The following is a 22,151-nucleotide window of genomic DNA, read 5'->3' as shown; positions in this document are numbered from 1 at the left end:
GGCGGGCACCTGGCCCTAGGGAGTGGGCGCTCAGGGAACCTGGTGGCGACTGGCCCTCGAGGGTGCCCTGAGGTCCGGGTGTGATGCACAATGGAAGCACTCACAGCTGAGAAACGGCAGAAGCACACGTTTTGCCGTGTTCTTGGCAGAGCTCCACCGGCTGCGAGAGGGAAGGCCGGCTGCCTCCCCGATCTCCTCACTGCCGCCGCTTTCATCCCGACTTGTCACTTCAGTGGCTGACGACGGAGGCCCCAGGGTCCAGGCCCCTGTCCTCTGCACGCCAGCTGTCCGTGTGGACCGGGAGGCGAGGGTCTACAAGCAGCGGCCAAGACCCCCGCGCCGCAGGCCGCTCTGTGGTTTGGGTTTTCTGGGAGCCAAGCAAAACGGCTTCGGAAAGACCCTGCTCCGCTGCCTCCACGTGCCGTGGCCATGCCGCTCGGCTCGCTGGGGAAAGCATTCCTATTCCAAATGACCCACAGAAGCAGCTGTGAATGTGCTCTCTCAAAACCCACATCGCCTGCGTGCTTGCGATGGAGCCCAGGCTTCTCCCTTGTCGAGGGCGCGACCTCTCCCGCACGCGAGTCTCCTGAGGCCTCGGGGGCTGCAGCGCCCACATGTGAACCAGAGAGAACGGAGGCCGGCCTTGCGCCCAGGACGGGCTTGCTCTGGCTTCAACACAGTCTGTCCATCGGGTTCTCACGCTTCTGGAGAGTGAAAAGGCTTCCCACACCCGGGCTGGAAAGTCGCCCATGGGAGGTGCTGGGGCCAATCTGGGGCCGGGTCCCAGGGAGCCACCTCAGGGCGTTCCCCCACGTCCCTCCGTACCACCTCTCCAGAGCTGGAAGGTGCTGTGGGTCTGTCTGCCACCCCCGAGGTCAGAGGGCACGGCCACAGGGAGGCGTTTAGAAGGAGGCAGGGCCTGGGCCTGGCTGGTTCCGCGTCCCGCGCTTGCCTCCTCTAATAAGCAGCCTGGAAGTGCCGGCAGCTGCCGGGCGGGCGCGGTGCAGTAGGCCCTCCCCAGCATAAAATATTCATCAAGAAGAACTCCAACAGCCACGCCTGCCTTCAATGTCAGCCGGGCCCTGGGGATGGGAGCTAAAAATAGACAGGAGGATAAGTGCTGACAGCAGGGGTGGGGAGGGCTGAGCCCCGACGCGGGCACACGTGGGCTGAGAGGCAGACAACTGTGGTGTCGGTGGTTCCCAAGCGAGCGCCGCAGAGGCTGGGCTGGAGGCTAGGGAGTCTGCCCCACCCCCCAGAGGCTATTTTTATCCACATTGGTGGGCCCCAGGACACCCCAGTGAAGAATCAAAGCCCATCTTTAATTAGCAACAATAGCCTGGATCGACATGCAGCCGGCCAGTGGGAAGATGTGGCCACTGCCAACCACCGGCCCCTCAGACCTGGGAATTCGGTTACCCTCCCTTCCCCTTCATTCAAGCAGGTGACTTTCCCCTAACCCCCTGCAGCCCCTCCTGCACCGACCCCCCGACCCCCAGGTCCCTATGTTTCTGGAAAGGGCACAGACAGCCCCCAGGGTTCACAGACCAGCCCGGCACCATAAGAGTGTCCCAGCTCTGGGAAGGTCACGGGCTCCTCCACAAAGGGCTCTCCATGCAGACTGGAGCCCGGGGCCAGAGGCTCTCCTCCCTGAGCCCGGACTGCTGTCCCTCCACCCTGGCTGCGGCACTGGTCTCCCCAGCAGCCTGAGCTCTGGGGTGCGGGCAGGGCAGAGGGGGTAGCCATAGAGAGCTCCAATCAGGCCCGAGGCAGCTCCTGGGCTCCTGGGCGGGCGCACACTACAGCCGGCTACGGCCGGAATGCAGACCTTGCCGGGACACCCTGTCCACCTGCATGTACTCTGCGGGAGCCTTTTCAAAATGAAGATGGTCCCGACTCCTTGGCTATCCTTGGTCTCAGGGCCATTTGGGGTGTCCCGCAGGCCCCACTCTCCCTCAGCTGACGGTAGAGGAAAGGGCTCGGACAGCCGGAAGGCTGTCCTGGGCCGGGCCTGCCCTCTAGCAGCGGGGGGGGGCCTCGGGTGTGTCCCTGCCCCTCCTCTCCCGCTACAAGAGGCCAGCTCGGCCCCCAGCCCTCTCAGTTCCTTTTGCTCTCTCTCCCACCAACTCCAGGCTGGTTTCCAGGCAACGGCAAAGAGTCTCTGGGTGATGGGGTGGGCGTGGGGAGTAAGGCTTTATCCAGAGAGGGGAGGGAAGGTCATCAAAGGAGGAAATATCTGAGAAACGGTGGAAGGAGCTGCTGTCGTGACCATCTGAGGGAAGGTGTCCAGGCAGAGGAACAGCAAGTGCAAAGGCCCTGAGGCGGGACTGAGTTTGGGATTTGAGGAACAGAGGTGGCCGGCCTGGCTGGACCCCATGCCCAGGGCAGCGAGGAGCCGCTGAGCTGCTGAGCAGTTCAGGCGGGAGGCAGCCAACGCAATTCTGTTCTGAAAAACTTGCCGGGATGCAGCGCAGAGTCAGGGTGAGGGCAGCAGGAATGGGGGAGGGCATACAGCTTGGGGCTGAGCGGGAGGGAGGGGCCAGCCCGGTTCCCAGGCTCACCGGGAGGGAATCCACCAGGAGGAGTGGGAGTTTTGGGGGGAGGCGGCTGGGAGACAACGGTTCAGTTTGGAATGTTACATTTGAAATGCCTGCTGAGACCCTGTGGAGAGAGGCAGCCCATATGGGAGAGTAAAGCAAGGAGGCCCGGGGCCCGGTCCCAACCACCCAGGGAGGGCAGGGTGCAGGTTGGGACCTGTCAGAGCCCCGTGTTTCGGGGCCATGGGGTGGCCATCTGCATACTCAGCCTCAAGGAGGCGCCAGGGAGAGGAGTGTTCCTGGATCTGGCCACCCTGCTGGAGCCTGGAGGCTAGGCAGGCGCCAGGGAGAGGAGTGTTCCTGGATCTGGCCACCCTGCTGGAGCCTGGAGGCTGGGCAGGCGGGGGGCACAGAGGTCAAGGGCTCGCCTGTGTGGGGCGGGACTCAGCATCCAGGAGGGAGATGTCCCCCAGGGGTCCTGTGGCAATATGGAGAGAGATGGAACAAGGGTCTGGGGGAGAAGGGGGGCGAGCCTGCATCTGGGGGCCAAGAGGAGCAGGCAAGGTTCCCAGAGGAAGGGGTCTGAGACCCAGGGACACGTGGTTGCAAAGGTCAAGGCAGGAGGAGGTCAGGCCGTGGACAGAGGTCGGGGGGACGCGCGTGCGTCAGCCGAGGGGCTGAGGCGGCTGGAAGCCACCCTGCTGAGCCATCAGGATGGAGGGCGGGATGGCACCCTGGTACTCGTGGCCCAGGGCCCCTCCTGTGGGGGCAGTGGTGGAAGGTGGGGAGGAGGAGGGACACAAGGCCGGGGGCTACAGCGCTGGGGACTCGGGAGGGAGAGGCCGAGGCTGCCGGACCCTCCACCCCTCCCCAGCAGCCTGGGGTGGTACGTGGGGAGGTGGCGGTGCAGAGCCTACCTGAGGACGGTGCCCACCCTGGCTCCCCTTTCCTTCCTTCCACACGGTGAAGCCCCCCATCCTTTAAGGCCAGGTTCACCAACCCTGCCCTGTGCAGCCTCCCCCCACGCCCCCCACCCGACTCACTGGAGCCCCAGCGTGGGGACCCAACGCCAGCGAAGAGTGAGTGGGGGTGGCCCGCAGAGAACGGGGGAGGGACAGGAGAGGGCCCAGCGGGCAGCTGAGGCTCCTCTGGCCATGGCAGGGGCCTTGAAGAGGCCAGATGGCTCCCCCACCAAACCTAGGCGCTGCCCCTGTGGGCCTGCGAGGCCCCAGAGAGGAGCGGGGCCGGGGGGTTAGCATCTCCGCGGCTGGGGGGTTAGCATCTCCGGCTGGGGGGCTAGCATCTCCGTGGTGGCAGGCCAGGCGAGCGAGCAGGGGCCTCGCGCCCGCCTGGATGAGGAAGTGCTCCGAAATGCAGTATGTTTATCCTTACGGAGGCTTCTAGTACGTGCTCTTTGCCAGGAGGCACAGGAGCTGCATGGGAGCAGGGGCCCTGGGAGGCTGGCGGGGGGCCCGAGTCGCCTGCCAGTCGCTTCCATACAAGCGTCAGGTGCTCGAGACCCTACCCCCGGCCCCTCCCCAGGCTTCTCGGCTCCGCACCCACACCTCAACCACCGCCCAGGGTTCTGGCTTCCTCCTGGCCCCCTAGTGACAGACTGGCTCAAGACAAACCAGGAGCAGCCTGAACGGAGGCTTTCCTCTGCACCCAGGCTCCCGCGGACCGGCTGTGTGACCTTCCCCAAGTGCCTCAGCCTTGCTGGGCTGAGGGTGGCCGAGAGAAGCAGGCAGAGGACTCAGAACCGGCGGGCACAGGGCCGCCCTCCAGGCGAGGGCACTTACCCCGACCGGCATAGCTAAGGAATGTGTGAGGCTCATAAAGCTGTCATCAGCCTCAAGGGGAATCTGGAGGCATCGTTCATTCATTCACTCGTTCATTCCTGCATCCAACACACAGTCGCCCAGTGCCTCTGAGCTGGGCCTCCTCGCCACCCTGCCCTCCCCGCGCCCCGCCTTGACGCTGGCCGCCTCAGGCTCCCCGACTCCCAGGCTCCCCGACAGCTAGCACGCGCCAAGGTGTTGGGATTACAGCTCCCACGACCGCCCAACACGGCCCCCTGCCCCACTGGCCTTCCTGGGGGCTCCTGCCCACTCCCCAGGCACCACTTCACGTCCAGCCCAGGTGGAGGCCACCAGCCCAGCGCGCTCCCCCGGCTCCCCCGAGCGTCCACGCCACCTGTCTCTCCTCCTGGGATTGGCTTCAGGCCTTGCACACAGCAGGATTCATGCATTTTCCCAACCGCACCCACTAAGTGCCAAGACTGTTCCAGCCCCAGTGAGCCACTAGGAGCACACGTGTTCCAGTTCGTGAAGCTCAGTCCAGTGGGGGAGGGACAACCGGCAAATGAGCAGCTCCCACAAGCCGGGGGGCTGGTGCTTTGGAGAAAGGCAGGGCAGGGACGAGGCCAGACCGTGGATGGGGGTCTGGCGTGCGGCGGGTGTGAGTGGGTGGGAGCCCCGGAAGTCTCCGGGGATTGGGGCCTTGAGCGCTGGGGGCCCGCGGGCGCCGAGAGCTGAGGAGGGGGCCGGGGGCGAGAGGGAGGGAAACCCTTACATGTTCAGTGAATCCAACCTTCTCTTTTCCAAATTAAGAAAATGCTAGTGACTCACCTGTGCCCCCCCGCCGCCCCCGCCTCCGCAGCTCCAATAGCAGCCTCTTGGGTTGTGGAGCCCAGGACGGCAGCCAAGCAAACCCTGCTGGTGGCTGAGACCTGCCAGGATCCACGCCTGGGCCAGAGCCCCCAGCTCTGCTCCTGGTGGCGGCCGCCAACCTGCCACTGCTCTCTGCACACCCAGGGCAGAGCCTGGCTGGGGAGCCAGGGCAGGGAGAGGCTACGAGGCCCAGACGCCCAGCCCCGAGGTGCAGGGCTCTGGCTTGGCCCCAGGATGCAGGACATGCAGGCCAGGGCCTCCCCGAGAGCCCACCCTGGGAGGGTCCTCACCCCCACCCTAGAGCTTGTACATGGTGCCAGGACCAGCAAGGCGGCGTGCTTATCCCACGGCAAGGAGCTCGTAAGGGGCGCCTCTCACCTTGTCTGCCCAGTCCCTCCCCCACAGTCCACGGGGACGGGGCCTCACGTTTGACCTGCCCCGCAGCCAAGGTCGCTGGCCCCTCAGGAGCTGAGCGGACCCAGCTGCCCAGAATGGATTCATGTAGCTCTGTTTCTCCTGGGAGCCCAGCAAGCGCCGAGGGGGCTGGCCCAGCAGCGGGCCAGCTGCCCCCAGGGACACACGGGCCAGAGGGGCCACTCACCACGAGCTGGGGCACAGGCAGAGACTTGCCCTCCTGGCTCAGGGACACATAGGTGAAGAAGGCACTGGCGGCCCGGTAGCGCTTCTGGGAATTGTCCACCACGGGGTCGGAATCCACCAAGACCTCGATCTCCATGGACTTATTGCTGGTGAAGGTCACGCGCCCAGAGATGGTGATGACACAGCCTGCGGAGCACAGACAACGGGTTAGGGAAGCCTCGACCCAGGGCGGCCAGGCGGCCGGGTCGGGCTGGGCAGGGAGGGCGCAGAAATCAGCAGTACCGAGGATGCTGGAAGACACTTGGTTAGACAGCACAGACCATCCTGCTAACTGCCAGGACATCACAACGACAGCACATCGGAGCCCCCTGAGTGTTCACCTTTCTAGTTAGTGAGCGGGCGTTTCCTTCACTTACGGAAACATTTAGAGCCGAAGGGATCTTGGTGGCCACCCAAGCGTGGGTCTCTATTCCCCGGGAGAGGCAGCGTCTGCTGGAAGGGTGCTTCCAGTGAGTCCTGCCCCTTGGGGCCAGCCCCCAACCTGCTTTCAGATCCCTCCGCAGGTTAAGGACAAATCTGCACTGTCCATGCTTTGGCCTTACTTGTGCCACTGGAGCCACACAGCTGCCCCACCAAGTTGCTCTCAGCCCCGCTAAAGAACCTTCCTCCACCCTCCCCGGCCCCACCCCCCCACCCCCCAGCTCCCTGGCTCCAGCGTTGCCGATGCTGGTCAGAGGGCAGCGTCACATGCACCGCCAGGCCAAGCTGCCACGCTGACCGTGGTCCTAAGTCCCCCTGGAGCCACTGTCTGCACTTCAGCCCACGTCCTCCTACCCTCTGTGCAGGTGGGACTGCATCTGTCCCGTCAGGCTCCCCTCCCGGTCAGTGTCGCCCACTGGACCAGCGCTCTCCTCTGAGCTGCGGATCTGCCCTCCGACAACATCCCCGCGGCCCTGCCCATGGTCAGAGTCTCCAGGTGCTCCCCACCTCCCACACCAGCAGTTTCCCTTGTAGACAGTCACATGTTCCTGTAACACTGTCCTGAGGGTCCTGCTCTCCCTCCACCCTGCCCCAACCTCTCTGCACTCCCCATGCCCCTGAGTCCTGAACATCTACCCTAGAGCATCCCTTCTGCCCCCGCCCTCCTGGTCACGGGCTCCCAACTACCACTGGCCTTGGCCTCCCGTCCCTTGACTTCATCTCATGGAGCCCAGCTTTTCTCGTATAAACAAGTTGCCTCACGGGGTAACCATGGGGCTGGCATGAAACGAGCCAGGTGCCGAGGCTCCTGCCTGGTGGCAGGAGGCATGCAGTGCGGTCGTTACCGCCAGCAGTGCTGTTTTGGACCCTGACGCAGCACTATTCCTTTCCACTGACGTGGTCAGGACCACCATCCCAAATGCAGCCTGGTTCTGGGCTGAGCTCAAGGAAATCCCTGGCCAGGCCTGACCGGCGCTGACTGCAGGGACCTTTTAACACCCCGGGAACCCCAATGTCCCAGCTCCATGGAGACAGGCCCCCACAAAAGATGTTTAGAGACCAGGAAGACAGACAAGTTGGGGCAGTGGGTGGCTGTTAGGGTGGTGAGCGCGTGGGCAGGCAGAAGCGGGAGCGGTTATCCGTGGCATGCAAAGCGCCTGGGCCCACCCTGGGAACAGCCCCCACACGGCCCACACGGGCCGCTTCCAGGGGAGCAGGAAGGGGAGGTGGGCATCCCCGAGGGTCTCCAGGCGTCCCTGCCTGTCCCCATCATGCCAGCCCCAGTGCCAGCCAGCACCCTCTCACCCACGACCAGACAGAAGACTTGGGGTCCATGAGCCGAGAGGCAGGGAGGGACAAGACCCCCCCTCAAGAGGAAACCCGCCAGAACTCCCTGGCCAAGGGGCAGGGATGCGGGGGCAGTGAATTCGGGGCATTGCAACACTGACCGTTTGTTCAAAGAACAAATGGAGGGCTTCCCTGGTGGCGCAGTGGTTGAGAGTCCGCCTGCTGATGCAGGGGACACGGGTTCGTGCCCCGGTCTGGGAGGATCCCACATGCCGCGGAGTGGCTGGGCCCATGAGCCATGGCCGCTAAGCCTGCGCATCCGGAGCCTGTGCTCCGCAACGGGAGAGGCCACAGCAGTGAGAGGCTGGCGTACCGCCAAAAAAAAAAAGAACAGATGGAAACACACCCTTGCTTTGTCTCCTGTGCAAGCCCCCCCACCAACCACGTGGCTAATCACGTCTCATTTCGGGTAGAAATCCGAAGAAACTTCTAATCAAAAGTGGTTTCAAACAACAAAGAAGTTGATTATGAGCATTAGACACAAGAGGACGCCATCCTGAGTGTCACTCATGGTAGGAGACACAGTGATCGCTTCCTTTTTAAATTTTAAAATTTTTTGGCTGCGTTGGGTCTTCGTTGCTGCACGCGGGCTTTCTCTTGTTGCGGCGAGGGGGGGCTTCTCTAGTTGCGGAGCGCGGGCTCTAGGCGCGCGGACTTCAGTAGTTGTGGCACGCGGGCTCAGCAGTTGCGGCGCACAGGCTTAGCTGCCCCACAGCAGGTGGGATCTTCCCAGACCAGGGATCGAATCTCTGTCCCCTGCATTGGCAGGTGGTTTCTGAACCACTGGACCACCAGGGAAGTCCCTGGTCACTTCTTAAAAGTCGTGAAAACTTCAATTATAGCCAAAACACCAGCCTCTTCACCTCTCAGAGATGGTGACATCTTTATTCTCACAGCCCACAGTCTTTATTTACCACTGGCTGGCCACCACGGGAAGGTGCCTGAAAGTTGGAAGACGGACTAGGTCATTGAGGGCCTGGGACCTAATTTGAAACTGACAAGGACAGACCCCCGTGCTGCTGAGGGCCTCCCCTTCCCTGACCCTTGGCTCAGAAAGTGCACTCTGGGGTCTGTGGTCATTCGCTGGGGATGGGGTGGTCAGAAGCACCTCAGGGCAGCTCCAGCCATGTCCACAGTTCGTCAGCTCCCAGATGCTGGGAAGGCTCCCACCAAATCCCTCACCTCCTGCGCCTCCTCCGCTCCCACCACCCACTGCAACATCACTAGGCTCCCCCAACATCCAAGAGTGTAGAGCGGCCAGTCCACAGTGGTGGAGGGTCCCCAGCAATTGGTCCCAGCTTTGTGGGAACAGACACCTCCACCCCACAGACCCCACGCCACCCCTGCCCCATTGCCCAGCCCGGTCCACCCTCTCACGGCAGCTCGGGCGCCCCCCGTCGCTCTCTTTCTAGAACAGAGCTCCTCTCCTTCAGGGTATCCAACCAGTCTGATGGCCTGTCTGATGTTTGCCTCCCTCCCAGCTGGGGAGCCCCACGAGAGCAGGTGCCCCATCACGCCTGAACCAACACGTAGCCCTGTGTGGACAGCGGGCCACTGCAGACTCCAGCCGGACGGGGACACTTGTGTAGACACTTCGCCTCAACTAGCATCATGGCCGCCCTCAGCCCGAGCAACCCAGCAAGGCCAGGCTCTTTCCACCCTCCCCCAGGCACAGAGGTCCGAGCCGGGACACTGGGGCCCATCTGAGCAGGGGGCGACCCCAGCCCGACTCTAGCTTGGTTGCTGCTCCCTTTGTCTCAGAAACTGCCAGAGCAGGCACGACCTGCCACGTGCTCAAGGGCGCTCCGAGGGCCGGTGGTGAGATGCGTTCCGCCCTGACCGCGTGCTCCGAAGTGCCGCAACGCTGCCTGGGGACTTTCCACTAGGCCACACATCCACATCCGCCCACAGGGTGACTAGTTTATTTAAGAGTGGGGTGACTGGGGCTTCCCTTGTGGCGCAGTGGTTAAGAATCCGCCTGCCAATGCAGGGGACAAGGGTTCAAGCCCTGGTCTGGGAAGATCCCGCATGCCACGGAGCCACTAAGCCCGTGAGCCACAGCTACTGAGCCTGCGCTCTAGAGCCCGCGAGCCACAACTACTGAGCCCACGTGCCACAACTACTGAAGCCCACGTGCCTAGAGCCCGTGCCCTGCAACAAGAAGCCACCGCAAGGAGGAGCCCTGCGCGCTGCAATGAAGAGTAGCCCCCGCTTACTGCAACTAGAGAAAGCCTGCGTGCAGCAACGAAGACCCATCGCAGCCAAAAATAAATAAATTATATATATATACATACATACATATACATATATATATATATATATATAAAAGAGTGGGGTGACCTGCTCAAGGGGAGAAACAGCATCTCCTGGTGGCACTGGGTGCCATGTGCCACCTTGGACAGGGGTGGGGTGTTGGGGCCACTCCGGATCCAGGAAGGAGGCCAGGAAGGGACCACCCAGTTCTCCTCGGAGCCTCTGAAGCAGGGACAGATTAGCCCTGACACAACCAGACAGTCCCCATGAGTGTCTCCACGACAGGCAGGCTCTCTGAGCCCGGAGCAGCCCCCCGGGGCCCCCAGTTCCCTCAGGCTACTGGGCCCTGGGGAGGAGCCTTGGGGTCCTCGAGCTCTGGGGTCCAACAGGCCTGGGCTTGAACGTGGGCAGGGGCAAGACAGGAACCTGCTGTGCCTCGGTCTCCTTATCTGCAAATGGGTGCAGGAGTGGCCGTCTCTCGGAGGAGGTCACTCCCGCATATTAGGTTGTCTGGACAGAAGCCCAGGACAGTCATTTCTGGTGGGGTCTGAGTGCCCTTCTGCAACAGCCCTCCAGGGAAAGGCGTCTCAAACCCAAAGGGAGAGTTTGCCCGCAGAACTCCCTGTTGTGTCTGCAGGGGGTGAAAAGAATCGTTCCAGGGCTTCCATGGTGGCCCAGTGGTTAAGAATCCACCTGCCAATGCAGAGGACACGGGTCTGAGCCCTGGTCCGGGAAGATCCCACATGCCGCAGAGCAACTAAGCCCATGCACCACAACTACTGAGCCTGCGCTCTAGAGCCCGTGTGCCACAACTACTGAGCCCGCGTGCCACAACTACTGAGCCCGTGTGCCACAACTACTGAAGCCAACACGCCTAGAGCCTGTGCTCTGCAACAGGAGAAGCCACCGCAATGAGAAGAAGCCCACGCACCGCAACGAAGAGTAGCCCCCACTGGCTGCAACTAGAGAAGGCCTGCACGCAGCAATGAAGACCCAATGCAGCCAAAAATAAATAAATTAAACAAATAAATAAATAACGAGCTTATGGTTTCTTTGTCAATATAAGCCTAATAAATTAAAAGTGGAAATATTAAAAAGAAAAAAAGAATCGTTCCAACAAGGTAATAATAAGCAGTGACATTTAAAACAAAGCCCTCCCTTCCTTTTTCTGTTTCTGCAGCAGGCACATTTACACTGGGCAAGAAGCTGCTTCTAACGCTGCCTAAATGAATAAAATGGGCGACTGTCTCCGCGAGGGAGTTCCAGCTCTTCAGCTGGTGAAGAACACAGCAACGAACCCCTGCCCCTCCTCCCTGGGTCCCCAGGACATTAGCAGTTGTGCAGATCCGACACTGAGGTGCGACCACCTCCGTGGCGGCCCACAGGGGAAGAAGGCCTGGGTCACAGCTCAGCATCCCCAGCATGTGAGCCTGCCTGAGAGGCGGGTACTCAGCTGCGCTCACGGGGACCCCAGCTCCAGCGCAAACGCTCTACGAGGGGCAGGGACGAGCCTGCTGCCTCCACGCTCACCCCTAATCCCCGAACCTCAGAGATGCCATGTCCTTGGCTGGGAGGCTTGGGACAGAGGGAGAGGCACTTCTTTTCATGCTGCCTTGAAACCCCAAGAGCTGAGGGGCCCCTTGTTCTTCCGAGTTTTCTGCCAGTGTCCTGTCCACAGGGCTCACAGGGTAAGACACAGAGCAGGGAAAAGGCAGAGCGCAGAAGTGGGCTGGAGCCCTACCTGCCTCTCCGTGTCAGCTGGAATTTACTGTGGCAGGTGGAACGGGGGCCCCCAAAGACGTCCATATCCTAATCCCAGAACCTGTGAAACTGTTACCTCACATGCAGAGGGACCTCACAGGTGTGATGTGGTTAAGGATTTTGAGGTGGGAGCTTAGCCTGGATCACCAGGTGGGCCCCAGGTCATCACAGTGGTCCTCACAAGAGGACGGGAGAGCCAGGAGCCGTGGCAACAGACGCAGGGTCAGGGAGAGGCTGCCTGCTTTGAGGATGGAGGATGGGCCACAAGCCAGCGAATGCACGTTGCCTCTAGAAGCTGGAAAAGGCAAAACACGATTCTCTCCTAGAGCCTCCAGAAGGAACGCAGCCCTGCTGGCCAAGGAACAGCATTTTCATTTTATTTACTTTTAATTATAATGGAAACAGCCACGTGTGGCTACTGGCCGTTGTGGTAGGCGGCATTGGCATTGAGGGGCTCTTGCAGGCAAATCTGACGTAACCAGAGGACAGAACTGCTGGGAGCAGAGACTGAACTGTCTGCCTCTGGGTGTCCGAATTCAGCAGGAAAGGGGGCCCCTGGGCTGAGACCGATGAGGGGGTGACGCGAGCAGAGCCGGGCCTTCCTTGGACTGGACGCCCCTGGCTGCGAGAACCCTCAGCCCTGTTTCAAGCTGCCTGATGAAGGCAGGAGTTTCACACACAACTGCGGGGGGGTGGGGGGTGGGGAGGGGGAACGGCGGCGGCTCTGGCGGTCCAGTGCGGGCGCCTAAGATGGGGGGCACTGCACACTCATCAGCATCACCCACCGAGGCTGACGCCCCCGGGCCCTCGCAGCGGACGCCATGCGGTTCAAGCCCGGTCGGTGGTGGGAAGGCACCAGGGCTTGGGGCTGAGAGCTCTGGCCCTGGAGTCCAGCCTCCCTGCCAGGCTCCACCATGGACCAGCCCTGCGGCCGTGGGCAGTTTAATAAACCCCTCCATCAGCAGTTTCCAGATCGGAAAAACGGGGATAACAAGAGCTCTTGTCTCAAACCCCCAAGTGAGGGGTAATCGTAAAAAGCACTTTATTAGCACAATGTCTGGCACTCGAAAGTGAGCAGCGTTTGCCAGAGTTAAATTTAAATAGATGGAGCGCCTGCAGTGAGCAGAGCTGTGAGCTCATCTCTGTTTCTAAATCATGGTCGAGCTGCCTGGAGTGGCACAACCCAGGAGGGCTGGCAGGTGCCCCACCGACTCCCCCAGCACCCGGGGCCTCTTCCAGGGCAGATTTCAGAAAGAGGACAGGGATTTGGAAAAGAAAACAGAATAATGAAACACTGTTCTTCCCAAGGCCACGTTGTCAAGTGTTGCAAACTTTAAGAACAGCTCAGCGTTTAAGCTCCAGAGAGCTGGGGCAGTGAATGTCCTTAAGAAAAACATGGAATCAGCAAAGTAACTTTGGTATTTCTTTTTTTACTTTTACTAATTTATTTATTTATTTAAAATTTTTTCCTACTTATTTCTGAGATATACATTTTAAAGTAATAACTAGAATTATGACTTATAACATTATATCAGAACATATAAGATTTTTAGAAACTTCATGTAATGTCTGAAACATTTATATTAACATATTTCCATATAAATAACCCAAGGAAAGTTTAGTATTAGTTGTTTTTTGTTTGTTTGTTTTTTTATATTGCAGTTTCTTTTTAAAAAAAATTTTTTTTAATTAATTAATTTTATTTATTTATTTTTGGCTGCGTTGGGTCTTCCTTGCTGCGTGCGTGCTTTCTCTAGTTGTGGTGAGCGGGGGGTACTCTTCATTGCAGTGCGTGGGCTTTTCATTGCGGTAGCTTCTCTTGTTGCGGAGCACGGGCTCTAGGCACGTGGGCATCCGTAGCTGTGGCTCGCGGGCTCTAGAGTGCAGGCTCAGTAGTTGTGGCGCAAGGGCTTCGTTGTGCCGCGGCATGTGGGAACTTCCCAGACCAGGGCTTGAACCCTTGTCCCCTGCATTGGCAAGTGGATTCTTAACAACTGCGCCACCAGGGAAGCCCCTGCAGGTTCTTATTAGTCATCAATTTTATACATATCAATGTATACATGTCAATCCCAATCGCCCAATTCAGCACACCACCATCCCCACCCCACCGTGGTTTTCCCCCCTTGGTGTCCATACGTTTGTTCTCTACATCTGTGTCTCAACTTGTGCCCTGCAAACCGGTTCATCTGTACCATTTTACTAGGTTCCACATATGTGCGTTAATATACGATGTTTGTTTTTCTCTTTCTGACTTACTTCACTCTGTATGACAGTCTCTAGATCCATCCACGTCTCAACAAATGACTCAATATCGTTCCTTTTTATGGCTGAGTAATATTCCATTGTATATATGTACCACATCTTCTTTATCCATTCATCTGTCGATGGGCATTTAGGTTGCTTCCATGACCTGGCTATTGTAAATAGTGCTGCAGTGAATATTGGGGTGCATGTGTGTTTTTGAATTATGGTTTTCTCTGGGTATATGCCCAGTAGTGGGACTGCTGGATCATACGGTAATTCTATTTTTAGTTTTTTAAGGAATCTCCATACTGTTCTCCATAGTGGCTGCATCAATTTACATTCCCACCAACAGTGCAAGAGGGTTCCCTTTTTTCCACACCCTCTCCAGCATTTATTGTTTGTAGATTTTTTGATGATGGCCATTCTGACTGGTTTAAGGTGATACCTCATTGTAGTTTTGATTTGCATTTCTCTAATAATTAGTGATGTTGAGCAGCTTTTCATGTGCTTCCTGGCCATCTGTATGTCTTCTTCGGAGAAATGTCTATTTAGGTCTTCTGCCCATTTTTGGATTGGGTTGGTTGTTTCTTTAATATTGAGTGGCATGAGCTGTTTATATATTTTGGAGATTAATCCTTTGTCCGTTGATTCGTTCGCAAATATTTTCTCCCATTCTGAGGGTTGTCTTTTCATCTTGTTTATTGTTTCCTTTGCAGTGCAAAAGTTTTGAAGTTTCATTAGGTCCCATTTGTTTATTTTTGTTTTTACTCCCATTACTCTAGGAGGTGGATCAAAAAAGATCTTCCTGTGATTTATGTCAAAGAGTGTTCTTCCTATGTTTTCCTCTAAGAGTTTGATAGTGTCTGGTCTCGAATCCATTTTGAGTTTATTTTTGTGTATGGTGTTAGGGAGTGTTCTAATTTCATTCTTTTACATGTAGCTGTTCAGTTTTCCCAGCACCACTTATTGAAGAGACTGTCTTTTCTCCATTGTATATCTTTGCCTCCTCTGTCATAAAGTAGTTGACCATAGGTGTGTAGGTTTACCTCTGGACTTTCTATCTTGTTCCATTGATTTACGTTTCTGTTTTTGTGCCAGTACCATATTGTCTTGATTACTGTAGCTTTGTAGTATAGTCTGAAGTCAGGGAGTCTGATTCCTCCAGCTCTGCCTTTTCCCTCAAGACTGCTTTGGCTATTTGGGGTCTTTTGTGTCTCTATACAAATTTTAAGATGATTTGTTCTAGTTCCGTAAAAAATGTCATTGGTAATTTGATAGGGATTGCATTGAATCTGTAGATTGCTTTGGGTAGTATAGTCATTTTCACAATATTGATTCTTCCAATCCAAGAACATGGTATATCTCTCCATCTGTTGGCATCATCTTTAATTTCTTTCTTTCTTTTTTTTTTAACATCTTTATTGGGGTATAATTGCTTTACAATGGTGTGTTAGTTTCTGCTTTATAACAAAGTGAATCAGTTATACATATACATATGTTCCCATATCTCTTCCCTCTTGCGTCTCCCTCCCTCCCACCCTCCCTATCCCACCCCTCCAGGCGGTCACAAAGCACTGAGCTGATATCCCTGTGCTATGCGGCTGCTTCCCACTAGCTATCTACCTTACGTTTGGTAGTGTATATATGTCCATGCCTCTCTCTCACTTTGTCACAGCTCACCCTTCCCCCTCCCCATATCCTCAAGTCCGTTCTCCAGTAGGTCTGTGTCTTTAATCCTGTCTTACCCCTAGGTTCTTCATGTCATTTTTTTTTCTTAAATTCCATATATATGTGTTAGCATACGATATTTGTCTTTCTCTTTCTCACTTACTTCACTCGGTATGACAGACTCTACTTCTATCCACCTCATTACAAATAGCTCAATTTCATTTCTTTTTATGGCTGAGTAATATTCCATTGTATATATGTGCCACTTCTTCTTTATCCATTCATCTGATGATGGGCACTTAGGTTGTTTCCATCTCCGGGCTATTGTAAATAGAGCTGCCATGAACATTTCGGTACATGACTCTTTTTGAATTATGGTTTTCTCAGGGTATATGCCCAGTAGTGGGATTGCTGGGTCATATGGTAGTTCTATTTGTAGTTTTTTAAGGAACCTCCATACTGTTCTCCATAGTGGCTGTACCAATTCACATTCCCACCAGCAGTGCAGGAGTGTTCCCTTTTCTCCACACCCTCTCCAGCATTTATTGATTGTAGATGTTTTGATGATGGCCATTCTGACTGGTGTGAGATGACATCTCATTGTAGTTTTGATTTGCATTTCCCTAATGATTAATGATGTTGAGCATTCTTTCATGTGTTTGTTGGCAGTCTGTATATCTTCTTTGGAGAAATGTTTATTTAGGTCTTCTGCCCATTTTTGGATTGGGTTGTTTGTTTTTTTGTTATTGAGCTGTATGAGCTGCTTGTAAATTTTGGAAATTAATCCTTTGTCAGTTGCTTCATTTGCAAATATTTTCTCCCATTCTGAGGGTTGTCTTTTGGTCTTGTTTATGGTTTCCTTTGCTGTGCAAAAGCTTTGAAGTTTCATTAGGTCCCATTTGTTTATTTTTGTTTTATTTCCATTTCTCTAGGAGGTGGGTCAAAAAGGATCTTGCTGTGATTTATGTCATAGAGTGTTCTGCCTATGTTTTCCTCTAAGAGTTTGATAGTTTCTGGCCTTACATTTAGGTCTTTAATCCATTTTGTGTATGGTGTTAGGGAGTGATCTAATCTCATACTTTTACATGTACCTGTCCAGTTTCCCCAGCACCACTTACTGAAGAGGCTGTCCTTTCTCCACTGTACATTCGGGCCTCCTTTATCAAAGATAAGGTGACCATATGTGCATGGGTTTATCTCTGGGCTTTCTATCCTGTTCCATTGATCTATCTTTCTGTTTTTGTGCCAGTACCATACTGTCTTGATTACTGTAGCTTTGTAGTATAGTCTGAAGTCAGGAAGCCTGATTCCTCCAGCTCCGTTTTTCATTCTCAAGATTGCTTTGGCTATTCGGGGTCTTTTGTGTTTCCATACCAATTGTGAAATTTTTTGTTCTAGTTCTGTGAAAAATGCCAGTGGTAGTTTGATAGGGATGGCATTGAATCTGTAGATTGCTTTGGGTAGTAGAGTCATTTTCACAATGTTGATTCTTCCAATCCAAGAACATGGTATATCTCTCCATCTATTTGTATCATCTTTAATTTCTTTCATCAGTGTCTTATAATTTTCTGCATACAGGTCTTTTGTCTCCTTAGGTAGATTTATTCCTAGATATTTTATTCTTTTTGTCGCAATGGTAAATGGGCGTGTTTTCTTGATTTCACTTTCAGATTTTTCATCATTAGTGTATAGGAATGCAAGAGATTTCTGTGCATTAATTTTGTATCCTGCAACTTTACCAAATTCATTGATTAGCTCTAGCAGTTTTCTGGCGGCATTTTTAGGATTCTCTGTGTATAGTATCATGTCATCCGTAAACAGTAACAGTTTTACTTCTTCTTTTCCAATTTGTATTCCTTTTATTTCTTTTTCTTCTCTGATTGTCATGGCTAGGACTTCCAAAACTATGCTGAATAATAGTGGTGAGGGTGGACATCCTTGTCTCGTTCCTGATCTTAGAGGAAATGCTTTCAGTTTTTCACCATTGAGAATGATGTTTGCTGTGGGTTTGTTGTATATGGCCTTTATTATGTTGAGGTAGGTTCCCTCTATGCCCACTTTCTGGAGAGCTTTTATCATAAACGGGTGTTGAATTTTGTCAAAAGCTTTTTCTGCATCTACTGAGATGATCATATGGTTTTTATTCTTCAATTTGTTAATATGGTGTCTCACATTGACTGATTTGTGTATACTGAAAAATCCTTGCATCCCTGGGATAAATCCCACTTGATCGTGGTGTATGATCCTTTTAATGTGTTGTTGGATTCTGTTTGCTAGTATTTTGTTGAGGATTTTTGCATCTATATTCATCAGTGATATTGGTCTGTAATTTTCTTTTTTTGTAGTATCTTTGTCTGGTTTTAGTATCAGGGTGATGGTGGCCTCATAGAATGAGTTTGGGAGTGTTCCTTCCTCTGCAATTTTTTGGAAGAGTTTGAGAAGGATGGGTGTTAGCTCTTCTCTAAATGTTTGATAGAATTCACCTGTGAAGTCATCTGGTCCTGGACTTTTGTTTGTTGGAAGATTTTTGTGTGTGTGTGTGTGTGTGTGTGTGTGTGTGTGGTACGTGGGCCTCTCGCTGTTGTGGCCTCTCCCGTTGCGAAGCACAGGCTCCAGATGCGCAGGCTCAGTGGCCATGGCTCACAGGCCCAGCCGCTCCGCGGCATGTGGGATCTTCCCGGACCGGGGCACGAACCCACGTCCCCTGCATTGGCAGTCGGACTCTCAACCACTGCGCCACCAGGGAAGCCCCTTGTTGGAAGATTTTTAATCACAGTTTCAATTTCATTACTTGTGATTGGTCTATTCATATTTTCTGTTTCTTCCTGGTTCAGTCTTGGAAGGTTATACCTTTCTAAGAATTTGTCCATTTCTTCCAGGTTGTCCAATTTATTTGCATAGAGTTGCTTGTAGTAGTCTCTTAGGATGCTTTGTATTTCTGTGGTGTCTCTTGTAACTTCTCCTTTTTCATTTCTAATTTTATTGATTTGAGTCCTCTCCCTCTTTTTCTTGATGAGTCTGGCTAAAGGTTTATCAATTTTGTTTATCTTCTCAAAGAACCAGCTTTTAGTTTTATTGATCTTTGCCATCGTTTTCTTTGTTTCTATTTCATTTATTTCTGCTCTGATCTTTATGATTTCTTTCCTTCTGCTAACTTTGGGTTTTGTTCGTTCTTCTTTCTCTAGTTCCCTTAGGTGTAAGGTTAGATTGTTTACTTGAAAATTTTCTTGTTTCTTGAGGTAGGCTTGTATAGCTATAAACGTTCCTCTTAGAACTGCTTTTGCTGCATCCCATAGTTTTTGGATCATTGTGTTTTCATTGTCATTTGTCTCTAGATATTTTTTGATTTCCTCTTTGATTTCTTCAGTGATCTCTTGGTTATTTAGTAACGTATTGTTTAGCCTCCGTGTGTTTGTGTTTTTTACGTTTTTTCCCCTGTAATTCATTTCTAATCTCATAGCGTTGTGGTCAGAAAAGATGCTTGATATGATTTCAATTGTCTTAAATTTACTGAGGCTTGATTTGTGACCCACAATGTGATCTACCCTTGAGAATGTTCCATGCGCACTTGAGAAGAAAGTGTCATCTGCTGTTTTTGGATGGAATGTCCTATAAATATCAATTAAATCTATCTCGTCTATTGTGTCATTTAAAGCTTGTGTTTCTTATTTATTTTCATTTTGGATGATCTGTCCATTGGTGTAAGTGAGGTGTTAAAGTCCCCCACTATTATTGTGTTACTGTCAATTTTCTGTTTTATAGCTGTTAGCAGTTGCCTTATGTATTGAGGTGCTCCTATGTTGGGTGCATATATATTTATAATTGTTATATCTTCTTCTTGGATTGATCCCTTGATCATTATGTAGTGTCCTTCCTTGTCTCTTGTAACATTCTTTATTTTAAAGTCTATTTTACCTGATATGAGTATAGCTAGTCCAGCTTTCTTTTGATTTCCATTTTCATGGAATATCTTTTTCCATCCCCTCACTTTCAGGCTGTGTGTGTCCCTATGTCTGAAGTAGGTCTCTTGTAGACAGCATATATATGGGTCTTGTTTTTGTGTCCGTTCAGCAAGCCTGTGTCTTTTGGTTGGAGATTTAATCCATTCACGTTTAAGGTAATTATTGATATGTATGTTCCTGTGACCATTTTCTTAATTTTTTTTAGGTTTGTTTTTGTAGGTCCTTTTCTTCTCTTGTGTTTCCCACTTAGAGAAGTTCCTTTAGCATTTGTTGTAGAGCTGGTTTGGTGGTGCTGAATTCTCTTAGCTTTTGCTTGTCTGTAAAGCTTTTGATTTCTCCATTGAATCTGAATGAGATCCTTGCCAGGTAGAGTAATCTTGGTTTTAGGTTCTTTCCTTTCATCACTTTAAGTATATCATGCCACTCCCTTATGGCTTGTAGAGTTTCTGCTGAGAAGTCAGCTGTTAACCTTATGGGAGTTCCCTTGTATGTTATTTGTCATTTTCCCCTTGCTGCTTTCAATAATTTTTCTTTGTCTTTAATTTTTGCCAATTTGATTACTATGTGTCTCGGCGTGTTTCTCCTTGGATTTATCCTGTATGGGACTCGCTGCGCTTCCTGGACTTGGGTGGCTATTTCCTTTCCCATGTTAGGGAAGTTTTCGACTATAATCCCTTCAAGTATTTTCTCTGGTCCTTTCCCTCTCTCTTCTGCTTCTGGGACCCCTATAATATATGCGAATGTTGTTGCGTTTAATGTTGTCCCGGAGATCTCTCAGGCTGTCTTCATTTCTTTTCATTCTTTTTTCTTTAGTCTGTTCTGCAGCAGTGAATTCCACCATTCTGTCTTCCAGGTCACTTATCCGTTCTTCTGCCTCAGTTATTCTGCTATTCATTCCTTCTAGTGTAGTTTTCATTTCAGTTATTGTATTGTTCGTCTCTGTTTGTTTGTTCTTTAATTCTTCTAGGTCTTTGTTAAACATTTCTTGCACCGGCCCCAGGGGACTCCATAACTGTTATTTCAGTTTGGCCCAAATTCCTCTATACACAAAACAAGATGTGACCTGAGAAAATGGAAGCAATCTCTCTGCTCTCTGGGGGGCCGCACAGGCCCAAGGCCAAGGCTGTGACGGCACGAGGTGCATGGGGGGCCTGCGGAGGGCTCAGCGCCATAGGCGGTAGCCGGTGAGCCCACAGCCCACCCTGCACTCTCACTCCATCCATGGTGGAATGTTCTGCCAGAAAGTACGGCTGGTGAAAATGGAGGTCCCTTTCTGTGCGAGTAACATTTTAGAAACAAAGTCCTCTCTGCACCCACGTAGCCCTGACGTCCCCCAGGCCCCTCAACGTACCCCTAGAAAAAGTGCTCTCCTCCATCCGGGGTTCATTGTCTCTGCTCAAAACGAACCAACGCGGCCCCTCCTTGACCTCTTTGAAAGGTAATTCTGGTCACACGAGGGACTGAGGGTGAGGTGTCGGGGGTGAGGGCTCTTTCATCGGCTCCTTTTTTCTAACAAAGGAAGGTTAACTTTCATTGTTTGGGAGCTTCCCTCAACTGCAAAGCACCTTCGCCAACAGGGCTGACCTTGAGAAGTCTGGCAGGCTCTCGAGGAAGGCCCACTTTGCTTCTTAGCTGGCGGTGCTCAAAGGGCAACCGGGAGACCCTGAACAAGTGAGCTCTGTGGAACGTAAGTGCATTTTGCACAGTGGGTTTTGAAGTCACGTTTAACAGTGGAGCTGTGATCACAGTAATTTACCCAGGGAGCAGTTCCAGAAAAGGAGAGGCCAGGAATCGTGGCACGAGAGGAGCCTTCCTTTTCCAAACGTCCACACCACCACCACCACACACGGCACCAAGGCCCGGGGGGGACCAGCCAAGACAGACAAGATCCACTTGTTCTGGGCAAATCCTAAAATGATACTATGCTCTGTGTCTGAGGCAATCGCCTACTAGCTGGGAAGGGATTCTACAAAGCAGCGCTGCAAACCACCCTTCCCCTAAAAGCACCCCAAATCCAGTGTGGGTCAGACTGACGTGCTCTCAGTTAGGCCAGGAAGGGGAGGCACCCCTTCACCCTTCCGATCTCAGGACGCCTGTCCCCAGCACTCAGGCATTCAACTGACAGGCGTGTCTGCAGGAGAGAGCGCGCAGCCGGGCTGGGACCAGGTCGGGGCCTCGGAGCCCGGATGAGGTCTCTGTGGCTCTGGACCCAGCACTGCTCCACTCAGCGGTGCCCCTCGAGGCTGGTGGCAAGGAGTCAGCCTCCCTTCCTTCTCCTCTGTCCCCTCCACGGCCTGGGGACGGGTCTGACTCAGCTTTTCCAACGGCTGCCTTCCTGGTGAGGCTCCTTCAGAACCAGTCAGGCTCTCGCAGCCCGGACACCCCCGACCCCACGGTGAAGGGCTGCTTTCTGGTGCCACATGGCCTCATCTCAGAAGACACGACAGACAGAAGTCACCACGTGCCAGGAGGGGACAGTCACTGTACCTCTTCAGATGAGCATTAATGTGAAACAAGCACGGGAACCATCTTGTTTCTGGGCGGGGCTGGGACTAGACCTCAGTGTCGGGAAAACCACCAACACCAGCACTGCCCTGGATGGTGCAGGCAGGCTGGCCGAGGAGAGGGCC

General features: G+C 53.4%; 1 protein-coding gene across 1 annotated transcript in view; it reads right to left on the bottom strand.

Moving 5' to 3' along the window:
• ACOT7 (acyl-CoA thioesterase 7) overlaps positions 1–22,151 on the bottom strand; it is a 90,918-nt gene that overhangs the window by 10,411 nt on the left and 58,356 nt on the right. Inside the window, exon 8 of the mRNA XM_022598407.2 lies at positions 5,808–5,992. Within this exon, the coding sequence (XP_022454115.1) occupies positions 5,808–5,992 (185 nt within the window). The remainder of the gene's footprint in view (positions 1–5,807; positions 5,993–22,151) is intronic.

The sequence above is a fragment of the Delphinapterus leucas genome, chromosome 1 (assembly GCF_059928025.1).
Source record: "Delphinapterus leucas isolate spDelLeu-1000000601 "Yukka" chromosome 1, BTC_Dleu_Yukka2, whole genome shotgun sequence".
Lineage (NCBI taxonomy): Eukaryota > Metazoa > Chordata > Mammalia > Artiodactyla > Monodontidae > Delphinapterus > Delphinapterus leucas.
The sequence above is the reverse complement of the archived record's forward strand: the minus strand, read 5'-3'. Positions and strand labels throughout refer to the sequence as shown.